This window comes from Pristiophorus japonicus, chromosome 17, assembly GCF_044704955.1.
Source record: "Pristiophorus japonicus isolate sPriJap1 chromosome 17, sPriJap1.hap1, whole genome shotgun sequence".
NCBI lineage: Eukaryota > Metazoa > Chordata > Chondrichthyes > Pristiophoridae > Pristiophorus > Pristiophorus japonicus.
Genome location: NC_091993.1, coordinates 37,737,897 through 37,763,294, shown reverse-complemented (window position 1 = coordinate 37,763,294; position 25,398 = coordinate 37,737,897). Strand labels below are relative to the sequence as shown.

Genomic DNA, 25,398 nt, shown 5'->3' with positions numbered 1-25,398 from the left:
ATTTAGGACTGAGATGAGGAGAAACTTCTTCACTCAGAGGGTTGTGAATCTTTGGAATTCTCTACTGCAGAGGGCTGTGGAGGCTCAGTCTTTGAGTATATTCAAGACAGAAATCAATAGATGTTTGGATATTATGGGAATCAAGGGATACGGAGATAGTGCAGACAAGTGGAGTTGAGGTAGAAGATCAGTCATGATCTTATTGAATGGCAAAGCAGGCTCGAGGGGCCGAATGTTCTTATGATAGTGTGATCATTATTTCCCAAATATTTTCCCACAGAAATAGGCTCCATTTGTACCATTTCATTCTCCAGAAGTAAATCCAGCACTGCTCCCTTCCTCACTGGGCTGGAAACGCACTGATCAATAAAGTTCTCCTGTACACATTTCAGGGATTCCTTCCTCGTCCTTTACACTGTATTTTTCCCCAATCTATATTTGAAAAATTGAAGTCCCCACTTATCACTACTCTGTGGTTCTTATATCTTTCTGCTCAGCAAAAAAGCATTGTATAAATAATCTAACCAATAAAAATGCTTAATGTTAATTACAGATTGATCCAGGCGCCTGAAGCATTTCTTCAGAGTATCAATGGTAAGCTGAATTATTGTTCTGAGCACAGGTACAATGGACTTCATTCTACCAGTGATTAGCTCATATCGTGATAAACCACACAAATGTCGGTCATAGCTGCAGGGTACAAACATGAGCACTCCTAGAGGTCACAAAGAATTGCCTTTCTGGATCAAAACTTACTGAAACAGGAGACACCCCCATAAAGTAGGTATTGTACCACACTCACCCAGGAAAGTGACAAACAAGCTCTGCATTGAGGGAGGGGAATTTTTTTCCTGCTGACGTAGGTTGTATGACTGAGAAGGGGAGCATATAGGGCCAGGAGAGCCGAGGGCCCAGGGGCAGCCTGGGCCAGCCTACACTGCGATAAGTGCGCGCACTAGGTCTGTGCAGCAGAGCTGGTCTCCAGTCACCTTGGTTAGCCCTTGCCACTGGACCAAGACCTAGCTCTGTCAAGCCCGTGTGGTGGCTGGTGTGCAACGGCCACCACACGTTAAAAAAATCCACGCACAGGCATCTTCCACCCTTCAGGATGTAGTTCGGGATCTAGAATATTAGGTCCTTCATTGAAACACCTGTGAACTCATCCCTTTATGGCGTGGAAGCAAGTCATCCTGTCCCTCAATGCACAGCTTGTTTGGCAGTAGCAGTATCACTGTCACTTTCCTGGGTCGGTGTGGTACAATACCTACTTTATGGGGGTGTCTCCTGTTTCAGTACATGTGCAATCCTCAACAATTTGGCTGCTCTGTAATTTGCAGCTGATTGCCCATGGGGAATAAGATGAAATTGCTTGTTCCAGCAAACAATGCATCCGTAACGTGCATTGTGCACAGCTGATTGATAAATATTGCTGATGTCGTCATAGTTTTCCATGTACCAAGTGTAACAACCTGAAGCAGGCTGAGGCCCCAGTGGTCCAATAGGCACATTCAAAATAGCTGAGGTTTATTCAGCTGCGGCAGCTGTGTCTTTAAGTGCAGCGATGAACAAGACAGTAACAGGGATTACTTTTCCAGCCTTCACTTTCTCACTCTCAGTTCCATCCTCTCCAAAGTCCTCTTAGTGTCAGCTGTGGCCCAGTGGGTAGCACTCTCGCCTCTGATACAGAAGGTGGGGGGGTGGGTTCAAGTCCCACTCCAGAGAATTGAGCACAAAAAAAATCTAGGCTTACACTCCAGTGCAGTGCTGAGGGAGTGCTGCATTGTTGCAGGTGCCGTCTTTCAGATGAGACGTTAAATCGAGGCCCCGTCTGTTCTCTCAAGTGGACATAAAAGATCCCATGGCACTATTTCGAAGAAAGAGCAGGGGAGTTTTTCCTGGTGTCTTAGCCAATATTTATCCCTCAATCAACATTAAAAAAAAATTATCTGGTCATTATCACATTGCTGTTTGTGGAAGCTTGCTGTGCACAAATTGGCTGCTGCGTTTCCCACATTACAACAGTGACGACACTTCAAAAAGTACTTCATTGGCTGTAAAGCACTTTGAGACGTCTAGTGGTTGTGAAAGGCGTTATATAAATGCAAGTTTTTCTTTCTTCTTTCGCTCCCCAACTGAACTATTTTATCTTTACAGGCTTGGAGTCATTCCTGATTAAAGGCAATTAGCATCAACGATTTCCGAAAGATATACAACCTTGCCTTGGTCATTCCGACATTTTATATAACTTCTTAAAGTTGTACCCCTATCGCTGATATAGATTTCTCAAAAGCTTATGGCTCACATGTAAGAACATAACATAAGAAACAGGAGCAGGAGTAGGCCATTTGGGCCCCTCGAGCCTGCACCATCATTCAATAAGATCATGGCTGATCTTGATCCTGGCCTCAACTCCACTTCCCTGTCCGCTCCCCATAACCCTCGACTCCCTTATCGTTCAAAAATCTGTCTACCTCCACCTTAAATATATTCAATGATCCAGCCTCCACAGCTCTCTGGGATAGAGAATTCCACAGATTCACGACTCTCAGAGAAGAAATTCCTCCTCATTTCCGTTTTAAATGGGCGACCCCTTATTCTGAAACTATGGCCCCTAGTTCTAGATTCTCCCACGAGGGGAAACATCTTCATCTACCCTGTCAAACCTCCTCAGAATCTTATGTCTCAATAAGATCACCTCTCATTCTTCTAAACCCCAATGAGTATAGGCCCAACCTGCTCAACCTTTCTTCATATGACAACCCCTTCATCTCAGGAATCCACCTAGTGAACCTTCTCTGATCTGCCTCCAATGCAAGTATGTCCTTCCTTAAATAAGGAGACCAAAACTGCACATAGTACTCCAGGTGTGGCCTCACTAATACCCTGTACAGTTGTAGCAGGACTTCCCTACTTTTATACTCCATCCCCCTTGCAATAAAGGCCAACATTCCATTTGCCTTCGTAATTACTTGCTGTACCTGCATGCTCATTTTTTGTGTTTCATGTACAAGGGCCCCCAGATCGCTCTGTACCACTGCATTTTATAATCTCTCGCCATTTAAATAATAATTCGCTTTTTTATTTTTCCTACCAAAGTGGATAACCTCACAGTTTCCCACATTATACTCCATCTGCCAAATTTTTGGGCACTCAATATCCCCCCCCACCCACCCCCTCTCTCTCTGTTGCACCAGGAAGTTCAAACCAGATTTCATTGTTCAGGATTCTACATTGGTTGGCTGGAAGCCCCCTATAATATAATAGTGATAAATAGTTGTGACCTTATCCACCTGCGATGGGAGAAGCTGTAGGTCTGTTTGCCCTGGATACTCATTTTATACAGCAGAAGGGCAACTAAGTGGTAAATGAGAGGAAATGGGACGCATGGTATCACTTTTCCCTCGATTATATATATCTGAATATGTGCTTGTGCTCACTGCAAATGATGGCAGGAAATGGGCAGGCACAAAATAGTAGAGATCCCGGGTAATGCAACCAATTTTCTGATCAGGGCCACCTGATTTAGGCCCGTAAATTGGGTAGGCCCGATCAGAAAATCAAGCCTTAGGCCTTGAAATAATGCTGTGGAATTGTTAGCATACAAACATTTAACACATTGGTAAAAAATTCCTTTTTCTGCTAATTTAAATGGAGATGTTCAATGGATTAAAGGCACGGTTAAAATAGCAAACAAAGAAAGTTTATGCAGCATCGATGCACTAATATTTACAGGCCATAATTTCAAGGCTGTCAGAGTGGTCATTTCATCCTCACCATGGGAGCAATAATTCGCTTGTTAGTATTATGTGGTTCTCTGTACTCCTATGGGAAGATATATGAGGTGGAGCCTGAATAAAGGCCTCACAGAAACAACAGTATACCCCAGTGGTGGGGCAGAGCAAACTGTTATTGCCTCACAGTCCAAACAGCTGTAGACAACAAAACAGTATTGGCTTTAAAACTTGTGCTGCTTACCCCTTTGGATAATTTCCATCATGATTGTGTTTTTTTATTTGTTCACGGGTTGTGGGCGTCGCTGGCAAGGCCAGCATTTATTGCCATCCCTAAATGCCCTTGAGAAGGTGGTGGTGAGCCGCCTTCTTGAACCGCTGCAGTCCATGTGGTGAAGGTTCTCCCACAATGCTGTTAGGGAGGGAGTTCCAGGATTTTGACCCAGCAATGATGCAGGAACAGCTGATATATTTCCAAGTCAGGATGGTGTGTGACTTGGAGGGGAATTTGCAAGTGATGGTGCTCCCATGCGCCTGCTGCCCTTGTCCCTCTAGGCGGTAGAGGTCTCAGGTTTGGGAGGTGCTGCCGAAGAAGCCTTGGCGAGTTGCTGCAGTGCATCTTGTAGATGGTACATACTGCAGCCACGGTGCGCTGGTGGTGGGAAGGGAGGGAATGTTTAAGGTGTTGGATGGGGTGCAAATCAAGCGGGCTGCTTTATCCTGGATGATGTCGAACTTCTTGAGTTTTGTTAGAGCTGCACTCATCTAGGCAAGTGCAGAGTATTCCATCACATTCCTGACTTGTAGATAGTGGGAAGGTTCAGGAGGCGAGACACTCACCGCAGGATACCTAGCCTCTGATCTGCTCTTGGTACCACAGTATTTGCGTGGCGGGCCCAGGTACAGCAGAGGAACGGGAAGGTTGTGGTGGAGATGCAGTGAGTGATCGAGACAGAGAAGCGTTGAGGAATCGTCACTGAGATTCGGTGGGTGATCGTGCCAGAGGTTCAGAGAATGTTTGGTGCGGAGGTTCGGTGGGAGATCATGGCGGAGGTGCGGCGAATGTTTGTGGCAGAGGAGCGGCGAGAGATCGTGGCGGAGGTGCAGCAAATGAGGGTACGGGGCCCAGAAGAGCCAACGGCCTAGGGGCAGCACGGGCCAGCCCACACTGCTATATGTGTGCACACTGGATCCATGCAGCAGACCAGGTTTCCAGCCGTATTGGTTAACCCTTGCCACTGGATAAAGGCCTAACTCTATCAAGTCCGTGTGGTGGCTGATGTGCAACGGTCACCACACGTAAAAAAAATCCACGCACAGGCATCTTCCACCCTTTCAACTGCCGTTCAGGACTGGAATATAGGGTCCTTCATTGAAATATCTGTGAACTCATTCTCATTCGAGGGACCGCCTATGATGATGATTTATGTGGCTGGTCCAGTTAAGTTTCTGGTCAATGGTGACCCCCAGGATGTTGATGGTGGGGGATTTGGTGATGGTAATGCCGTTGATTGTCAAGGGGCGGTGGTTAGACTCTCGCTTATTGGAGATAGTCATTGCCTGATACTTGTGTGGCACGAATGTTACCTTTCACTTATCTGTCCAAGCCTGAATATTGTCCAGGCCTTGTTGCATGCGGGCATGGACTGCTCCATTATCTGAAGAGTTGCAAATGGCATTGCTCACTGTGCAGTCATCAGCGAACATCCCCACTTCTGACTTTATGATGGAGGGAAGTTCATTGATGAAGCAGTTGAAGATGGTTGGGCCTAGGTCACTGTCCTGAGGAACTCCTGCAGTGATGACCTGGCACTGAGATGACTGACCTCTAACCACCGCAACCATCTTCCTTTGTGCTAGGTATGACTGGAGCCAGTGGAGAGTTTTCCCACTGATTCCCATTGACATCTGTTTTAATAGGGTTCCTTGATGCCACACTCAGACTACACAAAATCATGATTTGACCAAGTACTAGATCATTCGCTATGTCGCTATGCATAAACCATCGTTTGAGGGCAACCTATATAGATTCCTAAACAACTAAATCTGGTATGAATTGCTCACATTCGTGGAAAACGTTCCACATTTGTTGATGTGAGTGCTGATTTTACAAAACTACAGAAGAGAAAATGACGCTGTCCTTTCAGCTTTAGGATCTGGGCTCAGACCAACCTAGATCAGTCGGATGAAAGTATCATCTCTTTTTTCGGCTAACAAGTCCCACCTAAAATGGACCTGGACAGTCTTAACCCAATCGTTCTGGGTGCAGGTCTGAACCACAGCACTGTCCTCAAAGTTAACGTTATAATGCCAACTGACAGAGAGCGAGCATAATGATGACTCGTGTAAGAAGTGGGAAAATTGAAACTGGTATTGTACAGGATGCTCTTCTGAGAGCGAAGTTGTAAGCTGGCCGTGTTATATCTGATCTAGAAGTGGTTGATACTGACCATGAGTGTCCAAAGTCTGAAAACATGCAATTCCCTAGGAGTGCCTCCCTTACCATGACTGAGTACAACAACAAAGCAGCTTGATGGTGATTGTCTACCATCTCCTAATTCAAAGTTGCTTCTTTCAAATGAACGAATAATAATTAATTCTTCAGCATTAGTTAATTCAAATTATTGGATAATTCACATTCGGTGGTGCCAAAAAACCGTCAAGCTATCAGTAGACTGTTCTCAGTGTCTGAGAGCGGAAAAATATTTTATTCATAAATGCTAACATCATGAGCACTAACAAAACACACAGCAAAGGAAGCCAGCTCACTCAGTGTAATTCCTCCACCTACAACAGCAGGAAAGAGTAGAGCAATTCACGTGTAATTACTAATCAGATGCATTTTATTCAGTACTTACCACGTTGCTGCAGGTTTTGTACCTAATGTTCCGGCCTTCACAGCGCCTGAGAGACAGGAAATAAAAAAAAAATGACGTAGAGTACAGTCTTTCAAAACATTAAACGAACACGTGTCAAACACTTTACAAAAGCGTCCATTATCAAGTAGTTTTAACATATGCGCATGACTCAACAAAGGGAGGCTCCATAGTCAAAGTCCTCTAATCTCCAATAATTTTTAATATTCTTCACTACTAATAAATGTGGGTCTTCAGCCAAGACCATAAGCCGAGTGCAGCAAATGAAATCATTCTTGACAAGGGCTTTCGCTCTGGGTCGGAATCAAGCTAAATTTTGTTTCACCTGTCAAAACATTCGTCGAAAATACCTGCCAGGGCTTATGTATAATGAAACCAGTCATTGACTGAAATCCCAGTGAGCGTGAGCAAACATACTCAATCCTGAAAGGCTGAGCTTATAAAACTTTTTTTTTCCCCCAAACATTTCCTACAACTATCATGATCAAATGTCCACTAGCAAAATAAAATTCCCTTCCTTGCTAATGTTTTTTTTTAATAAATCTATTATGTGTAGTAAACCGCCATTAAAGGACGTGCAACAGAATGTATTCGTTCCCATTTTATCTCGTACACCCATCGCAATTATGTCTTTTAAAAAAGAACTTCCCTTGAAAAAAAATGCCAAGTCTGTTCAAGATTATAAAGAATAATCTGTTTTTCTGTCAGTCCATTACACTAGAAGCCACTGTTCTTGTTACTCATTATGCAAGTGGTTTCCAACGTTAAATTACCTAAACACATCCCCAGTTTTAGAAATGAGGAGTTGTGGAGCCAGCCTATATCACGTGTGCAATAATGCACCACAAACTTACAGCAACAAATGCAGAACAAGGTAAATGCAGGGGTCATCTCTTGCCTGATGGGCAGCTTCGGACCAAATATGGATGCAGTTTGCTTCACTGAAAGAAGTGCTGAGAGACAAACTATCAGTAAAGTAACTCAGTGCTATATGTGCGGCATGAGTGTGCAGGGTGAGAATCTGTTCCAATCTCTTTCATATCACCCACATTTTGGGCCCAACTTTGCCCAACCCCTTTTTTCAGCGCACTTACCTTAAGTGCGCCAACTTTGCCCGCTGGAAACGGCGCCAGAAAAAAGGGGCCCTATACTGGCCACTCTTCCGAGTCCCCGGAGTCACCGCGTGGCGTGGAGGCTGAAGGGGGGGCGCGGAGCAACAGGCCAGCGCCGAAAACAGAGCCGGAACCTGCGCGCATGCGTAGTGAAGTCTGCGCGCATGCTCCTGTCCTCCCAGCGCGTCCTGGGGGCTGTGAGCAGGGATCCGATGCTCGCAGACCCTATCCCCCGGTCGAAGGGACGCCCCGATCTCACCGCACCCTATCCCCGGCCGAGTGGCCTCCCGCACCGGCCGGCTGGCTCCTAACTTCCCGGGCCGAGGGAGGATTCGGTTTTACTTTTTATTTATTGGTTGTGCTTGAGAATTTTGATAGGGGCGGCGGTGGGGGGAGAGAAATAGTGTTTTATATACCAGCATCTCTCTCTCTCTCTCTCTCTCTCTCTGGCTACCCCCGCCGACATCGCGGCCAACAGCTCGCATTTCTCCAGTCACTCTGCATAGCGCCCCCCCCCCCCCCGCGGTGACATTGTGGTAGGATTTACTTCATTTTTTATTAGTATTTTAATTGTTTGAGCTTTTCCTTGCAATGTTTGGTGCTTGGTTGTTTAGTTTGAGGTCCTTTCCAGTTCCCTTCCCTCCCCTAACCCTGCCCTAATGTCTGCCGAATGTGCGCTGCTTTTTCTTCACTGCCCGCAATGTTTTTCAGAGCTGGCCACATACGCTGACCTAAGTCGATTTGGAGTAAGTTTTAGCTGGCCAAAGTGGCATAAATGGCCAAAACCGGCGTAAGTGTCTGTGAATGGTCCCTTTTGAAAAAAATACTGATCTAAAAAAAAACGGACCTAACTGACTTACTCTGGAGCAAATTTTGGGGGGGAAATGGCATTTTTTAAACTTATGCCAGAAAAAACAACTTACTCCAAAAAAATTGATGCAAGTCATGGCCAAAGATGGGCCCAATGAATGTTGGTTTGTTGTCTGGCAAACATTGTCAGAGACTTGCTTAACGACAATTTTGCGGTGTTATTTAGCAGGTGAGAGTAAAGCACAGGATGGATCGTACCGGCTGGATCTCATTAATTTTTGGATCTAAAACCTCCTACCTCATGTGATGTCTCTCTAAAAGCATGCAAGGCGTTTATTAAACCTATAATTCCATGAAAATGGGTAATACTTCCTCCAACAGATAATTGACCATTTGGAGAGGTCACTTCTCTCTCACTGTTGCTCGCCATATAAAATGGGCAAATTATAGATTTAATGGTTCAACCTTTGACATTAGGGGCTGGCTATTACAGGGTGGAAAGGCCTGTTGCAGCCTCGCTGCCCTGACCTGAATTTTCCTCTATTTGCTGAGACTGCTTTTAGCCACTTCTTTCCCATTTGCTCCCTGGGAATGTCTAGGGAATGGTGGCGGTCGGCCTCGATGGCGAAAGAGGGCCTACCCGTGGCCTTCTCCTCCTCCATTTTGACTTAGTGAACTTGCCTATTTTAGGGAAACACCCAGCAGGTCAGGCAGCATCAGTGGAGAGAGAAACGGAGTTAACATTTCAGGTTGATGATCTTTCGTCAGAACTGGAACAAGGGACTGAGTGGGAAAGGGGTGGCCATCTCTAACTTTTTCAGGTTCTGATGAAAGGTCATCGGCCTGAAACGCTAACTCTGTTACTCTCTCCACAGACACTGCATTACCTATTGAGTATTTCCAACATTTTCTGGGGGGTTTTCAGATTTCCAGCATCTGCAATATTTTGCTTTGGGCTTTTTTTTTTAGGAACTTGCCTCAGTCTCAACATTACATTCAAATCATGTGCCATCATTATGTTTTCCAAAGGGTGAATTGTACATGCTCAACTAATGCTTCACCCACAGTGCTGTCCTTTAGTAAACTGTCTAGGGTGCGTGCCCTCTAGTACCCAATCTCGTACTCCTTCGAAATGACACCCCAGTAGGAGGAGTAAGTGTGGTAACAGACTGCTGCTCCTCATAGGATGTATGTGACTGTTTACTTCCAGGTGCTCAGTCATTAGCAGGCCCTGCAGCGGCTGGCAGTATGTTTCCAAGTAAAGCCGCCTGCCATCTCCTACTCACAACTTAGTTATTTCAGGCTGTCCTTCAGCATGCTCAGCTTTCTGCACTGGAATAAAACCCAAAACTCAGCTGCCTGTGTCCTAACTCGCACCAAGTCCCGTTCACCCATCACCCCTGTGCCCACTGACTTACACTGTCTTCCGGTTAAGCAACGCCTCGATTTCAAAACTCTCATCCTTATTTTCAAATCCCTCCCTGGTCTCGCCGCCAAGGTAAAAAAAAGGACACTGGTCTTGTGGTCACACAAAGCCACCAAGCTCTCCTGACCCATTCGCTGCCTGCAATTGAAGAGCATAACACCATAAGAAATAGGAGCAGGAGTAGGGCATTTGGCCCCTCGAGCCTGCGCCGTCATTCAGTAAGATCATGGCTGATCTGATCTTGGCCTCAACTCCACTTCCCCGCCCGCTCCCCAAAACCCTTGACTCCCTTCTTCGCGTTTGTTGACTGGGCAGAAGTTTGGTGGTTCCACTTCTGACCTGATTCGTTCAAGATGGTTATGGGCCCACTTTTCCTGCAAAACTGATACAAAACCTTCTCTGGAAGGGCAGAGTGTGCTACGCCAGAGGACACCCTTCATCTCACCTTGTGTGAATGCAGGCTAATGCAGCATGCAAGCAGTCTTTGGTGGCTGCTTCCCAAGCTGTATGTAGGGACATCTATTGGCCCCTAATCTTTGGGAAACCAGCAACATACTGAAACTGAATCCCCAGGAGCAACAACAACTGACACTTATATAGCACCTTTTATTGTGTTCCTAACACAGATGAGGCTGCACACAGGGAGGTTAAAGTGACAGTGACCTCAGTCTTTAATAAGACACTCCAGAGTGAGGAACAGGCCTTAGGGGGCCGGCTTATATACAATGCTCCCAAGGGATGTTGGGATCCCTTGGGACTTCAGGGGATGAGCTCCCTGGTGGTGGAACATGGGAGTGCATGCTTTACAGATACACAACATCACTGCCCCCCCAAAGTCAAAGTGAAAACTATTTACAAGGTGAGGCGGTCTGGGACCTTTCTTTCCCTGGTGGACCGTCTCGGTACATTTGTCTGTTCTGATGTGTTGGCTGTGCCCTCGCTGGGCTGACGTGTTGTTGGCCTTGCAGGGCTGCTCGGTGAGCCTACCCTTGCTGGGCTGTTGGGCATGATGGGTTCGATTTCCTGGTCCGGCGTGGTGTCGTTGATCCTTTGGGTGTGTGTTGTGGGCTCGAAAAAGGTGGTGTCTGCTGTGGGTTGTTCAGGGCAGTCTGTGAACCGCAGTCTCGTTTGGTCCAGGTGCTTTCTGCAAATTTGTCCATCGTCTAGTTTGACTACAAAAATCCTATTCCCTTCTTTAGCTATCACCGTGCCCGCGATCCACTTGGGACCATGTCCATAATTTAGCACATACACAGTGTCATTCAGATCAATTTCCCGTGACACAGTGGCGCGACCATTGTTGACATTTTGTTGCTGCTGCCTGCTCTCGACCTGATCATGCAGGTTGGGGTGAACCAGCGAGAGTCTGGTTTTAAGTGCCCTTTTCATGAGTAGCTCAGCCGGGGGCACCCCTGTGAGCGAGTGGGGTCTCGTGCGGTAGCTGAGCAGTACTCGGGACAGGCGGGTTTGAAGTGAGCCTTCTGTGACTCGTTTAAGGCTCTGTTTGATGGTTTGTACTGCCTGCTCTGCCTGCCCATTGGAGGGTGGTTTAAACGGGGCTGAGGTGACATGTTTGATCCCATTGCCGGTCATGAATTCTTTAAATTCAACACTGGTGAAACATGGCCCGTTGTCACTGACCGTCAGGCAGGCCGTGTGAGGCAAACATGGCCCTCAGGCTTTCAATGGCGGTGGTGGTGGTACTTCCCGACATTATTTCACATTCAATCCATTTTGAAAAAGCATCCACCACCACCAGGAACATTTTACCAAGAAACGGGCCCACATAGTCGACATGGATCCTCGACCATGGTCTGGAGGGCCAGGACCACAAACTTAGTGGTGCCTCTCTGGGCGCGTTGCTCAACTGAGCACATACGATGCATTGCCGTACACAGGACTCTAAGTCAGAGTCGATACCGGGCCACCACACGTGGGATCTGGCTATTGCTTTCATCATTACTATACCCGGGTGTGTGCTGTGGAGATCCGAGATGAACGTCTCCCTGCTCTTTTTGGGTAGCACTACGCGGTTACCCCACAACAGACAGTCTGCCTGAATGGACAGCTCGTCCTTTCTCCGCTGGAATGGCTTGATTGGCTCTTGTATTTCAATGGGGATGCTGGCCCAGCTCCCATGCAGTACAGAGTTTTTTTTTACTAGGGACAGCAGAGGATCTTGGCTGGTCCAAGTCCTAATCTGGCAGGCTGTGACAGAAGATTTATCATTTTCAAACGCTTCCATGACCATCAACAAGTCTGTGGGCTGCACCACCATCAACAAGTTTGCAGGCTGCGCCATTTCCACCCCCGTGGTGGGCAATGGTAGCTGACAGAGCATCCGCACAGTTCTCGGTGCCTGGCCTGTGTCGGATGGTATAGTTATACGCTGATAGCGTGAGTGCCCATCTTTGTATGCGGGCTGAGGCATTAGTATTTATCCCCTTGTTTGCAGCGAACAGGGATGTGAGGGGCTTGTGATCGGTTTCCAGCTCAAATTTGAGGCCAAACAGATACTGATGCATTTTCTTTACCCCGAACACACACATTAATGCCTCTTTCTCAATCATGCTGTAGGCCCTCTCGGCCTTAGACAAGCTCCTGGAAGCATAGGCGACAGGTTGCAACTTCCCCGCAACGTTAGCTTGTTGTAATACACACTCGACTCCGTACGAAGACACGTCACATGCTAGCACAAGTCTTTTACATGGGTTATACAATACAAGCAGCTTGTTGGAGCATAAAATGTTTCTGGCTTTCTCAAAAGCAATTACTTGTTTTTTTTTCCCCAATATCCAGTTCTCCCCTTTGCGCAATAACACATGTAGGGGCTCTAAAAGGGTGCTTAACCCCGGTAGGAAGTTACCAAAATAGTTGAGGAGTCCCAGGAATGACCGCAGCTCCGTGACATTCTGTGGCCTGGGCGCGTTCCTGATAGCCTCCGTCTTGGCATCTGTGGGCTGAATGCCGTCGGCCGCGATCTTTCTCCCGCAATCGCCGCAAATCCTGACCGTGCCATCACTTTTGAATACTGGAACAATCGGGCTGGTCCACTTGCTGAATTCCACTGGGGAGATGATGCCCTCGCATTGCAACCTGTCCAGCTTGATTTCCACTCTCTCCCTCATCATGTGAGGTACCGCTCACGCCTTGTGGTGAATGGGTCGTGCCTCTGGGACCAAGTGCATCCGCACCTTCGCCCCGGAAAAGCTTCCAATGCCTGGCTCAAAAAGGGAAGGAAATTTGTTAAGAACCTGGGTACATGAGGCCTCATCGACATGTGATAGCGCTCGGATATCATCCCAGTTCCAGCAGATTTTGACCAGCCAGCTCCGTCCAAGCAATGTGGGTCCATCGCCCGGGACAATCCAGAGTGGAAGTTCATGTACCGTCCCCTCGTAGGTGACCTTGACCATGGCGCTGCCCAGGACAGTGATAAGCTCTTTGGTATACGTTCTCAGTTTCGCGTGGATGGGGCACAGGGCTGGTCTGAATGCCTTGTTGCACCATAGTCTCTCAAACATCTTTTTACTCATGATGGATTGGCTAGCGCCAGTGTCCAGTTCCATGGCTACGGGTAAGCCATTCAATTTTACGTTATAGGTGGACATTTTGTCGAAAATGTGTGCACCCCGTGTTCTTCAGCATCTGCCTCCTCTCTCTGAGGCTCGAAATTGCTTTGATCCACCATGGACCGATCTTCCTCTGCCACGTGGTGGTTAGCAGGTTTTGCAGAGCTTGCAGCTCGTTGCAAGCTTGTTGGAGATGCCCCATTATTCCACAGCTCTTGCAAACATACCCTTTGAAGCAGCATGAATAGGCTGAATGGAAGCCTCCACAACGCCAACAAGGTGTGAATTGCCTTGCATTCATCCTTTGTTGGGGACGCTGCGTCATCTGGGTCACCTGAGGCCTGCTGGTAGTTGCAGACTTGTACATTTCTGCTCGCAAACACAGTTCCAGTTAATTTATGAACATTGCTAGTACTTGTGTGCTGAGAGATTTGTTTGGTGTTATCACTGGTGGACATAAACGCCTGTGCTATCGCAATGGCCTTACTGATGGTCGGTGTCTCTACAGTCAAAAGTTTTCGTAGGATGGTCTCGTGGCCAATGCCCAGTACAAAAAAGTCTCTGAGCATTTGCTCCAGGTAGTCATCAAACTCACATTGTCCTGCAAGTCGCCTTAGCTCGGCGACGTAGCTCGCCACTTCCTGAGCTTCAGATCGCTGGTACGTGTAGAACCGATACCTTGCCATCAGCATGCTCTCCCTCGGGTTAAGATGTTCCCGAACCAGTGTACACAGCTCCTTCTATGACTTATCTGTGGGTTTCACCGGAGCCAGAAGATTCTTCATGAGGCTGTAGGTCGGTGCCCCGCAGACTGTGAGGAGGACCGCTCTCCTTTTTGCAGTGCTTCCTTCTCCGTCCAGCTCGTTGGCTACAAAATACTAGTCTAGCCATTCGACATAGGCTTCCCAGTCCTTACCCTCCGAGAACATCTCCAGGATGCCCACAGTTCGCTGCATCTTTGCGTTGGATTCGTATACTCGTTGCCAGTTATTGTGTTCCGAACACAGATGAGGCTGCACACAGGGAGGTTAAAGTAACAGTGACCTCAGTCTTGAATAAGGATGTGAGGAACAGGTCTTAGGGGCTGGCTTATATACAGTGCTCCCAAGGGATGCTGGGATCCCTTGGGACTTCAAGTGATGCACTGCCTGGTGGCGGAACATGGGAGTGCATGCTTTACAGAAACACAACACCTTTAACATAGTAAAACGCCGCAGGTGCTTCACAGGAGAGTTATCAGACAAACATTGATATCGAGCCATGGTCAAAGAGGCAGGTTTTCAGGAGTGACTTAAAGGAGGGGCGAGAGGTAGAGAGACGGAGGGGTTTAGAAAGGAAATTCCCGAGCTTTGGGCCCAGGCAGCTGAAGGTTCAGCCGTTAATGGTGGAGCAGTGAAAATCAAGAATGTGCAAGATGCCAATATTCGAGAAACACAGAGATCTCGTAGCATTGTTGGGCTGGAGGAAGATACAGAGATAGGGAGGGGGCGAGGCCGTGGGAGGAATTGAAAACAAGGATGAGCATTTTAAAAGTGAGGTTTTGCCAGACCAGGAGCCAATGTAGGTCAACGAGCACGGGGGGTGATGGCTGAATGGGACTTGGTGCAGGAAAATCCCCAAAAAGAATAAATTCCAAGTCATCCCCCTGCAAAACAAATACACCGCTTTGGGTACTGTTGAGGGGGATGACTCATCAGGGGAGAGCAGCAGCAGCCAAGTTCATGTCACCATGGGTGGCTCTGCTGCACAGGAGGGGATGAAAAAGACTGGGAGAGCTATAAGGTGAATAGATAGACGTTTCTGCGGCCGCAATCGAGACTCCAGGATGGCATGTTGCCTCCCTGGTGCAAGGGTCAAGGATGTCTCGGAGCGGCTGCAGGACATTTTGAAGGGGGAGGGAGAACATCCAGTTGTCGTGGTGCATATAGGTACCAACGATATAGGTAAAAAACGGGATGAGGTCCTAGAAGACAAATTTAGGGAGCGAGGAGCTAAATTAAAAAGTAGGACCTCAAAAGGTCGTAATCTCAGGTTTGCTACCAGTGCCACGTGCTAGTCAGAGTAGGAATTGCAGGATAGCTCAGATGAATACGTGGCTTGAGGAGTGGTGCAGAAGGGAGGGATTCAAATTCCTGAGACATTGGAACCGGTTCTGGGGGAGGTAGGACCAGTACAAACCGGACGGTCTGCACCTAGGCAGGACCGGAACCAATGTCCGAGGGGGAGTGTTTGCTAGTGCTGTTGAGGAGAAGTTAAACTAATATGGCAGGGGGATGTGAACCTATGCAGGGAGACAGAGGGAAGTAGAATGGGGGCAGAAGCAAAAGATAGAAAGAAGAAAAGTAAAAATGGTGGGCAGAGAAACCCAAGGCAAAAAGCAAAAAGGGCCACCTTACAGCAGAATTCTAAAGGGGCAAAGTGTGTTCAGAAGACAAACCTGAATGCTCTGTGCCTCAATGCGAGGAGTATTCAGAATAAGATGGACGAATTAACTGCGCAGACAGCTGTTAACGGATATGATGTAATTGGCATCACAGAGACATGGCTCCAGGGTGACCAAGGCTGGGAACTCAACATCCATGGATATTCCACATTCAGAAAGGATAGACAGAAAGGAAAAGGAGCTGAGGTGGCGTTGCTGGTTAAAGAGGAAATTAACGCAATAGTGAGGAAGGACATTAGCTTGGATGATGTGGAATCGGTATGGGTGGAGCTACGGAATACCAAAGGGCAGAAAATGCTAGTGGGAGTTGTGTACAGACCACCTTACAGTAGTAGTGAGCTTGGGGACAGCATCAAACAAGAAATTCGGGATGCGTGCAATAAAGGTACAGCAGTTATCATGGCAACTTTAATCGACATATTGATTGGGCTAACCAAACTGGTAGCAATGCGATGGAGGAGGATTTACTGGAGTGTATTAGGGATGGTTTTCCAGACCAATATGTCGAGGAACCAACTGGAGGTCTGTGCATCCTAGCCTGGGTGATGTGTAATGAGAAAGGACTAATTAGCAATCTTGTTGTGCAAGGCCCCTTGGGGAAGAGTGACCATAATATGGTGGAATTCTTTATTAAGATGGAGAGTGACACAGTTAATTTAGAGACTAAGGTCCTGAACCTAAGGAAAGGTAACTTCGATGGTATGAGACGTGAATTGGCTAGAATAGACTGCCGAGTGATATTTAAAGGGTTGACAGTGGTTAGGCAATGGCAAACATTTAAAGATTACATGGATGAACTTCAACAATTGTACATCCCTGTCTGGAGTAAAAATAAAATGGAGAAGGTGGCTCAACCGTGGCTAACAAGGGAAATTAAGGATAGTGTTAAATCCAAGGAAGAGGCATATAAATTGGCCAGAAAAAGCAGCAAACCTGAGGACTAGGAGAATTTTATAATTCAGCAGAAGAGGACAAAGTGTTTATTTCGATGGGGGAAAACAGAGTATGAGAGGAAGCTTGCTGGGAACATAAAAACTGACTGCAAAAGCTTCTATAGATATGTGAAGAGAAAAAGATTAGTGAAGACAAATGTAGGTCCCTTGCAGTTGGATTCAGGTGAATTTATAATGGGGAACAAAGAAATGGTGGACCAGTTGAACAAATACTTTGGTTCTGTCTTCTCGAAGGAAGACACAAATAACCTTCCGGAAATACTAGGGGACCGAGGGTCTAGTGAGAAGGAGGAACTGAAGGAAATCTTTATTAGGCGGGAAATTGTGTTAGGGAATTGATGGGATTGAAGACTGATAAATCCCTGGGGCCTGATAGTCTGCATCCCAGAGTACTTAAGGAAGTGGCCCTAGAAATAGTGGATGTATTGGTGATCATTTTCCAACAGTCTATCGACTCTGGATAAGTTCCTATGGATTGGAGGGTAGCTAATGTAACCCCACTTTTTAAGAAAGGAGCGGGGAGAGAAAACAGCTAATTATAGACCGGTTAGCCTGACATCTGTAGTGGGGAAAATGTTGGAATCAATTATTAAAGATGAAATAGCAGCGCATTTGGAAAGCAGTGACAGGATCGTTCAAAGTCAGCATGGATTTATGAAAGGGAAATCAGGCTTGACAAATCTAGAATTTTTTGAGGATGTAACTAGTAGAGTGGACAAGGGAGAACCAATGGATGTGGTGTATTTGGACTTTCAAAAGGCTTTTGACAAGGTCCCACACAAGAGATTGGTGTGCAAAATTAAAGCAGATGATATTGGGGGAATGTACTGATCTGGATAGAGAACTGGTTGGCAGACAGGAAGCAGAGAGTCAAGATAAACGGGTCCTTTTCAGAATGGCAGGCAGTGACGAGTGGGATGCCGCAGGGCTCAGTGCTCGGACCCCAGCTATTTACAATATACATTAATGATTTAGATGAAGGAATTGAGTGTAATATCTACAAGTTTGCAGATGACACTAAGATGGGTGGCAGTGTGAGCTGTGAGGAGGATGCTAAGAGGCTGCAGGGTGACTTGGACAGGTTAGGTGAGTGGGGAAACGCATGGCAAATGCAGTATAATGTGGATAAATGTGAGGTTATCCACTTTGGTGGCAAAAACACAAAGGCAGAGTATTATCTGAATGATGGCAGATTAGGAAAAGGGGAGATGCAACGAGACCTGGGTGTCATGGTATATCAGTCATTGAAAGTTGGCATGCAGGTACAGCAGGCGGTGAAGAAGGCAAATGGTATATTGGCCTTCATCGCTAGGGGATTTGAGTATAGGAGCAGGGAGGTTTTACTGCAGTTGTACAGGGCCTTGATGAGGCCTCACCTGGAATACTGTGTTCAGTTTTGATCTCCTAATCTGAGGAAAGACGTTCTTGCTATTGAGGGAGTGCAGCGAAGGTTCAGCAGACTGATTCCCGGGATGGCAGGACTGACATATGAGGAGAGACTAGATCGACTGGGCCTGTATTCACTGGAGTTTAGAAGGATGAGAGGGGATCTCATAGAAACATATAAAATTCTGACAGGACTGGACAGGTTAGATGCAGGAAGAATGTTCCCTATGTTGGGGAAGTCCAGAACCAGGGGATACAGTCTAAGGATAAGGGGTAAGCCATTTAGAACTGAGATGAGGAGAAACTTCTTCACTCGGGGAGATGTTAACCTGTGGAATTCCCTACCGCAGAGAGTTGTTGATGCCAGTTCATTGGATATATTCAAGAGGGAGTTAGATATGGCCCTTATGGCTAAAGGGATCAAGGGGTATAGAGAGAAAGCAGGAAAGGGTACTGAGGTGAATGATCAGCCATGATCTTACTGAATGGTGGTGCAGGCTCGAAGGTCCGAATGGCCTACTCCTGCATCTATTTTCTATGTTTCTATGTTTAGGCATCTTCAAAAGAAGTACTTCCGCCGGGCAGGTCTACTTATAACACAACATGGCCACGTGATGTAGTTACCTCACCGAAAACCGCAGAGACATTTTGGGTCCTCGTTTTGTCGGACAATCTGAAGAGCACGAACTAGAATGGAGCAAACATTCAGAACAAAGCAGCATGTAAATCATTTTAATATCTTTCAGCAGCCCACAAAAATAATGAAGTTAAATTACGTTCTCTCTATTTTAACTCATATTTGTCAGCTTTCCCTCTCCAATGCGTGGTCTGCTTCCCATCATACATTCCCTCCAGCTAGGAAAGCGTGGGAGTTTGCAGCACTTCTCCAGATCTGCTGTCATTGCCGCTCGCCAAACGAGCAGCAAATTCTCGACAAATGCAATTGAGTTCAAATAACACCGCCATGGGACTCCGTTCACAACCTTCTACAGTTGAATCATCATCAATGCATTACTAGTTTTCCAAGAACTGTTTTGCCTGGGTCAAGATTGCTATAGAGCTCAGAACGTCCACAGTTCTATAGAATATCCATCGTTAATTTAATCGTTCAGCCAACAATTCCAGCTGTAAAATTTCAACGAGCAAAGTATGCTTTCTACAGTGTTGATTGCTTTGGTTTTCTTTCCCCATCTCTCCTGTAAGCAGACATGGTCAAGATGTATTGGACACCAACAACCCTCTCGTACCAGGCCTTTGTGCGTGTGCGAGCCAAGACAATGTGTGTCAGCAGATTACTCGACCATGGGGAGCCACAGCCTAGGCCAATCAATTCCTCACCCAAAGGCCACACATGCACTGTAAAACAGGTATAATTGGATGGTGATTGAGAGCAGGGGATCGAGCCTGATTTCCACCAACTTCCTAACCCAAGGACACAGAGATGCATACCAGCACCCTCATTGCTACGCTGCGTCAGCCATGGCTCAGTGGGTAGCTCACTCATCTCTGAGTCAGAACGTCGTGGGTTCAAGTCCCACTCCAACGACTTGAGCACAAAAAGCTAGGCTGACACTCCACTGCAGCGCTGATGGAGTGCTGCACTGTTAGAGGTGCCGTCTTTCGGATAAGACGTTGAACCGAAGCCCTGTCTGCCCTCACAGATGGACATAAAAGATCCCAAGGCAGTATTTCGAAGAAGAGCAGGGGAGTTATCTCTGGTATCCTGGCTAATATTTATCATTCAGTCAACATTAAAACAGATTGTCTGGTCATTATCACATTGCTGTTTGTGGGATCTTGCTGTGTGCATATTGGCTGTTGCGTTTCCTATTTCATCATCATAGGCAGTCCCTTGAAATTGAGGAAGACTTGCTTCCACTCTAAAAGTAATTTCTCAGGTGACTGTACAGTCCAATACAGGAATTACAGTCTCTGTCACAGGTGGTGCAGACAGTGGTTGAAGGAAAGGGTGGGTGGAGAATCAGGTTTGCCACACGCTCCTTCCACTGCATGCGCTTGTTTTCTGCGTGCCCTCGGCGACGAGACTTGAGGTGCTCAGTGTTTCCTACATTACAACAGTGACTACATTTCAAAGGTACTTCATTGTTGCAAAGCGCTTTGGGACATCCAGTAGTCGTGAAAGACGCTATGTAAATATAAGTCTTTATTGTGGATTAAGATCAGGTAGCACAGCAAAGAAGGGTGTTAAAAGATGGCCTTTCTGGTTTGTATGACCCAATATCACAACAGACAGTTCATTGGTGGGATTAGGGTAAAGAATCAATGAATACTGACTGGGAGTGAAGTTGGGAGGGGCAGCGGAGCCCATGATAGAACAATCATACATGGGCTCTCGTTCAGGGTGGGTCAAATGGGTCCAGTCACCTATTTCATTCTAACTTCATTATCTTATTTACCAACAGAGTCACTGGGAAGCTGAATTGTCACCCTGAGGCATCTGGTTCATGTATCTTACATTATTATGGATAACTGTATCCCAACATGCTATACATGACTGTAATAAGATATGACCTGTAACCACCAGCATACCTTACCACCTTGCAAGAGACAGGTATATAAGGACAGGTCTCAGGCAAGTGCAGCATTCCAGAGCTGTGAAATAAAGGTGCAGGTCCAGAGTCACCTTGACTTCATTACATGCCTCGTGTGAATCTGTACTGTGGGGACAGGACTTTACAGTGGCGACGAGTTATGGGATTACAGAATCCACAGAATGGCAAACAACGGATCAGATGAAAAGTACAATACGGGAGACAATTTGGAGGACTTTATAGAAAGGCTCCAGCAAAGCTTTGTAACCAAAGACTGGTTAGGCGACGATAAGGCAGACAAGAGAAGAGCCCATCTCTTGACCAGCTGTGGCTCGAAAACATACGCTTTAATGAAGGATCTGTTGGCACCCGAGAAACCAGCAAGTAAGTCGTTTGAAGAATTGAGCACACTGGTAAGAGACCACCTGAAGCCAGCAAGCAGCCTACACATGGCCAGACACAGGTTCTACAACTACAGACGCTGTGTGGGCCAGAGCATACCCGACTTCGTGGCGGAACTTCGGAGGTTGGCTAGTTTATGTGAGTTCTCCGATGAACTGAGGAGAGAAATGCTGAGAGACTTTTTCATTGAAGGAATAGGCCACACAGGCATATTCCAAAAGCTCATAGAGACCAAGAACCTGACCTTAGAGGCAGCAGCACTGGTTGCACAGACATTCTTGGAAGGGGAAGAAGAAACGAGGTTGATTTACAATGCAGTACGACAACTAACGAAATATTGGAACAAGAAGTTCACAGCACTAAACAGATAAAACCGGGAGAGCAGGCTCTTGACAGCAGGCAGAAGCCATCAAGGGCCACAGAAACGGCTGTTCACACTTCATCAACCCACAATACGAGCAATCAATTACAAACTGAGAGAAGCTCAAGAGAGATCAGCCAGGCGCAGCTCATTCTTTGGAAACTCTTTGAACAATGAAACAGGTCTGTGCTGGAGGTGTGGGGGTGGGCACTCGGGAAGGGGATGTCGATTTCAGCAGGCTGTTTGCAGAAATTGTGAAAATACAGGGCATTTGGCCCGCATGTGCAAATAAACGGCAGCTCGGCTGGTATACGAATCGGATGGGTTGGAAAGCGGACCAGAAGATGGTGGGGACAGTACCTGGGACACTGATGTACAGCGGGTCAACACGATCAATGGCCGCTGCTCCTACAACAGGACGCCTCCTATAATGATGAGGGTCCTACTCAACGGGATATCTGTCAACATGGAGCTGGATACGGGAGCGAGTCAATCTCTCATGGGCGCTCAACAATTTGAACAACTGTGGCCGCATAAAAGAGACAGACCAAAACTCACAAGGGTCGACACCACACTAAGGACCTATACCAAAGAAATCGTACCAGTCCTCGGCAGCGCCATGCTCGCTGTCACACACAAAGGGACAGTGAACCGACTTCCCCTGTGGATTGTCCCCGGAGACCCCCCAGCACTGCTGGGCAGAAGCTGGCTGGCAAAACTAAACTGGAAATGGGATGATGTCCATGCCATGTCATTAGAGGAACGGACCTCCTGCTCAACAGTTATAAAGCGATTTGAACATCTCTTTCAGCCAGGTGTGGGCACTTTCAAAGGGGCCAAAGTCAAAATCTACATCACACAGGATGCGAGCCCGGTCCATCACAAGGCCAGAGCTGTACCCTATGTGATGAAGGAAAAGATTGAACACGAACTAGACAGGCTTCTGCGAGAAGGCATTATATCACCTGTGGAATTTAGCGACTGGGCAAGTCTCATCGTCCCAGTCATGAAGCCTGATGGATCCGTACGAATCTGTGGGGACTACAAATCTACCATAAACAGAGTCTCCCTACAGGACCAGTACCCGCTGCCCAGAGAGGAGGACTTATTTGCCACATTGGCTGGAGGTAAACTTTTCTCAAAATTAGACCTCACATCTGCGTATATGACGCAAGAATTGACCGAGGAATCCAAGCTACTCACCACCATCAACACACATCGAGGCCTTTTCATGCACAATCGATGCCCATTTGGCATCAGGTCGGCAGCTGCCATATTCCAGCGCAACATGGAGAGTTTGCTCAAGTCCATCCCGGGGACGGTTGTATTTCAAGATGACATACTTATCACGGGCAGGGACACCGACTCCCATCTCCGTAATTTGGAGGAAGTACTAAAGAGGTTGGATCGGGTAGGCCTACGAGTCAAGAAATCCAAGTGCCTGTTTCTCGCACCCGAGGTTGAATTTTTGGGCAGAAGGATTGCCACTGATGGAATCCGCCCAACAGAGTCCAAAACAGATGCAATTCGCCTGGCACCCAGGCCCCGGAATGTCTCAGAACTGCACGCCTTTCTCGGGCTACTCAATTACTTTGGGAACTTTATGCAGAACTTAAGCACGCTGCTGGAGCCTCTCCACGTGCTACTCAGGAAGGGGTGCGATTGGTTTTGGGAGGATGCCCAGGAACGCGCCTTCAATAAGGCACGCAACCTTCTGTGTTCCAACAGTGTTTTGACTTTCTTTGACCCAGGTAAAAAGCTAGTTCTCACATGCAATGCGTCAGCGTATGGGGTCGGGTGCGTTTTTCAACATGTCAATAGTGCGGGCAAATTACAACCCATAGCTTATGCCTCCAGGTCACTTTCGCGGGCGGAGCGCGGGTACGGAATGGTAGAGAAGGAGGCGCTCGCGTGCGTGCATGGTGTCAAAAAGATGCACCAATACCTTTTCGGGGCCAAGTTCGCGTTAGAAACCGACCACAAGCCCCTCAGGTCCCTCCTATCCGAGAGCAAGGCAATAAACGCCAACGCTTCAGCGCGAATTCAATGGTGGGCACTCATGCTGGCGTCCTACGACTATACCATAAGGTACAGACCAGGCACAGACAACTGTGCCGACGCGCTCAGCAGGCTACCCCTGGCAACCACGGAAGGGTCTGACGAACAGGACTGTCAGATAGTCATGGCAATCAATGCCTTTGAGTCCACAGGTTCGCCCATGACGGCTCGCCAAATCAGAGCCTGGACGGCCAGCGACCCCACGTTATCCTTAGTAAAAAGATATGTGCTAACCGGTGACTGGGCAGAGGCTCGCGATGCCTGCCCCGAGGAATTAAAACTCTTTCACAGGCGCATGCATGAGCTATCACTACAAGCAGACTGTCTGATGTGGGGCAGCCGAGTAGTCATGCCTCTGCGAGGCAGAGAGGCATTTGTCCTGGAGCTCCACCGCGAGAACCCGGAGATCGTTCTCATGAAGGCCATAGCCAGATCCCACGTCTGGTGGCCTGGTATTGACGCGGACCTGGAGCTCTGCGTCCGAAGGTGCACCATTTGTGCCCAACTCAGCAATGCCCCCAGGTAGGCTCCACTGAGCCTCTGGCCCTGGCCTACCAAACTGTGATTGCGGGTGCACGTAAACTATGCGGGCCCAGTCATGGGCAAAATGTTCCTCGTAGTTGTAGATGCATTTTCAAAGTGGATCGAATGCACCATTTTAAACTCGAGCACAACCTCCACCACTGTGGAGAGCCTCACAACCATGTTTGCAATGCACGGAATCCCTGACATATTGGTCAGTGACAATGGTCCGTGCTTCACCAGCGCAGAATTCTAAGACTTTATAATTGACCACGGCATAAATCACGTCATGACGGCACCATTCAAGCCGGCCTCCAACGGCCAGTCGGAGAGAGCAGTACAAATCATTAAACAAGGCATGCTTAAAATCCAAGGTCCCACGCTGCAGGGTCGCCTGTCGCGACTGCTGCTGGCATACAGATCTCGTCCGCACTCACTGGCTGGGATACCCTCCTCGCAACTGTTGATGAAAAGGACTTTAAAAACAAGGCTCTCATTAATCCTCCCAGACATGCACAAAATCGTTGAGGCAAAGCGCCGTAAGCTGACTGAGTACCATGACAGAAATTCGAGGGGGAGATGGAATGAGATAGGGGACAAAGTGTTTGTACTAAACTGAGGCAGGGATCCCAAATGGCTTGCAGGGACAGTAATGGGCAAGGAAGGAAACAGGCTACTGGTAGTACAAATGGACAATGGCAAAACCTGCCGGAGGCATGTAGACCAAGTCAAAAGCAGATTTACCAACAACACTGCGGAACCAGAGGCAGACTACAATGTGGAACTCGCACCACACCTGGTAGACAGACAGAGGGAACAACCTGAGGAAAGGGCAATCCGAACAGACAGCCCAGGCGAGTCAACAACAATCACACCAATCAAAACAGACAGCCCAGGCGAGATACCAGCAACCACACCCAAAGAAAAACAGACACCAAGGCAAACAACTGAACCACAACTCAGACACTCCACGCGAGAGCGTAGACCACCTGAGAGACTGAACCTATAAAGACAATAAGATCTTGGGGGAGGGTGATGTCATGTATCTTACATTATTATATATAACTGTATCCTAACATGCTATACATGACTGTAATAAGATATGACCTGTAACCACCAGCATACCTTACCACCAGGGGTGCATTTGCAAGAGACAGGTATATAAGGGCAGGTCTCAGGGCAAGTGCAGCATTC

At 47.4% G+C, this 25,398-nt stretch overlaps 1 protein-coding gene across 1 annotated transcript in view; it reads right to left on the bottom strand.

The window, feature by feature from the left end:
- The window catches only part of LOC139228164 (ADAMTS-like protein 3), a 616,221-nt gene that overhangs the window by 238,343 nt on the left and 352,480 nt on the right, over positions 1 to 25,398 (bottom strand). Inside the window, exon 5 of the mRNA XM_070859351.1 lies at positions 6,590 to 6,635. Within this exon, the coding sequence (XP_070715452.1) occupies positions 6,590 to 6,635 (46 nt within the window). The remainder of the gene's footprint in view (positions 1 to 6,589; positions 6,636 to 25,398) is intronic.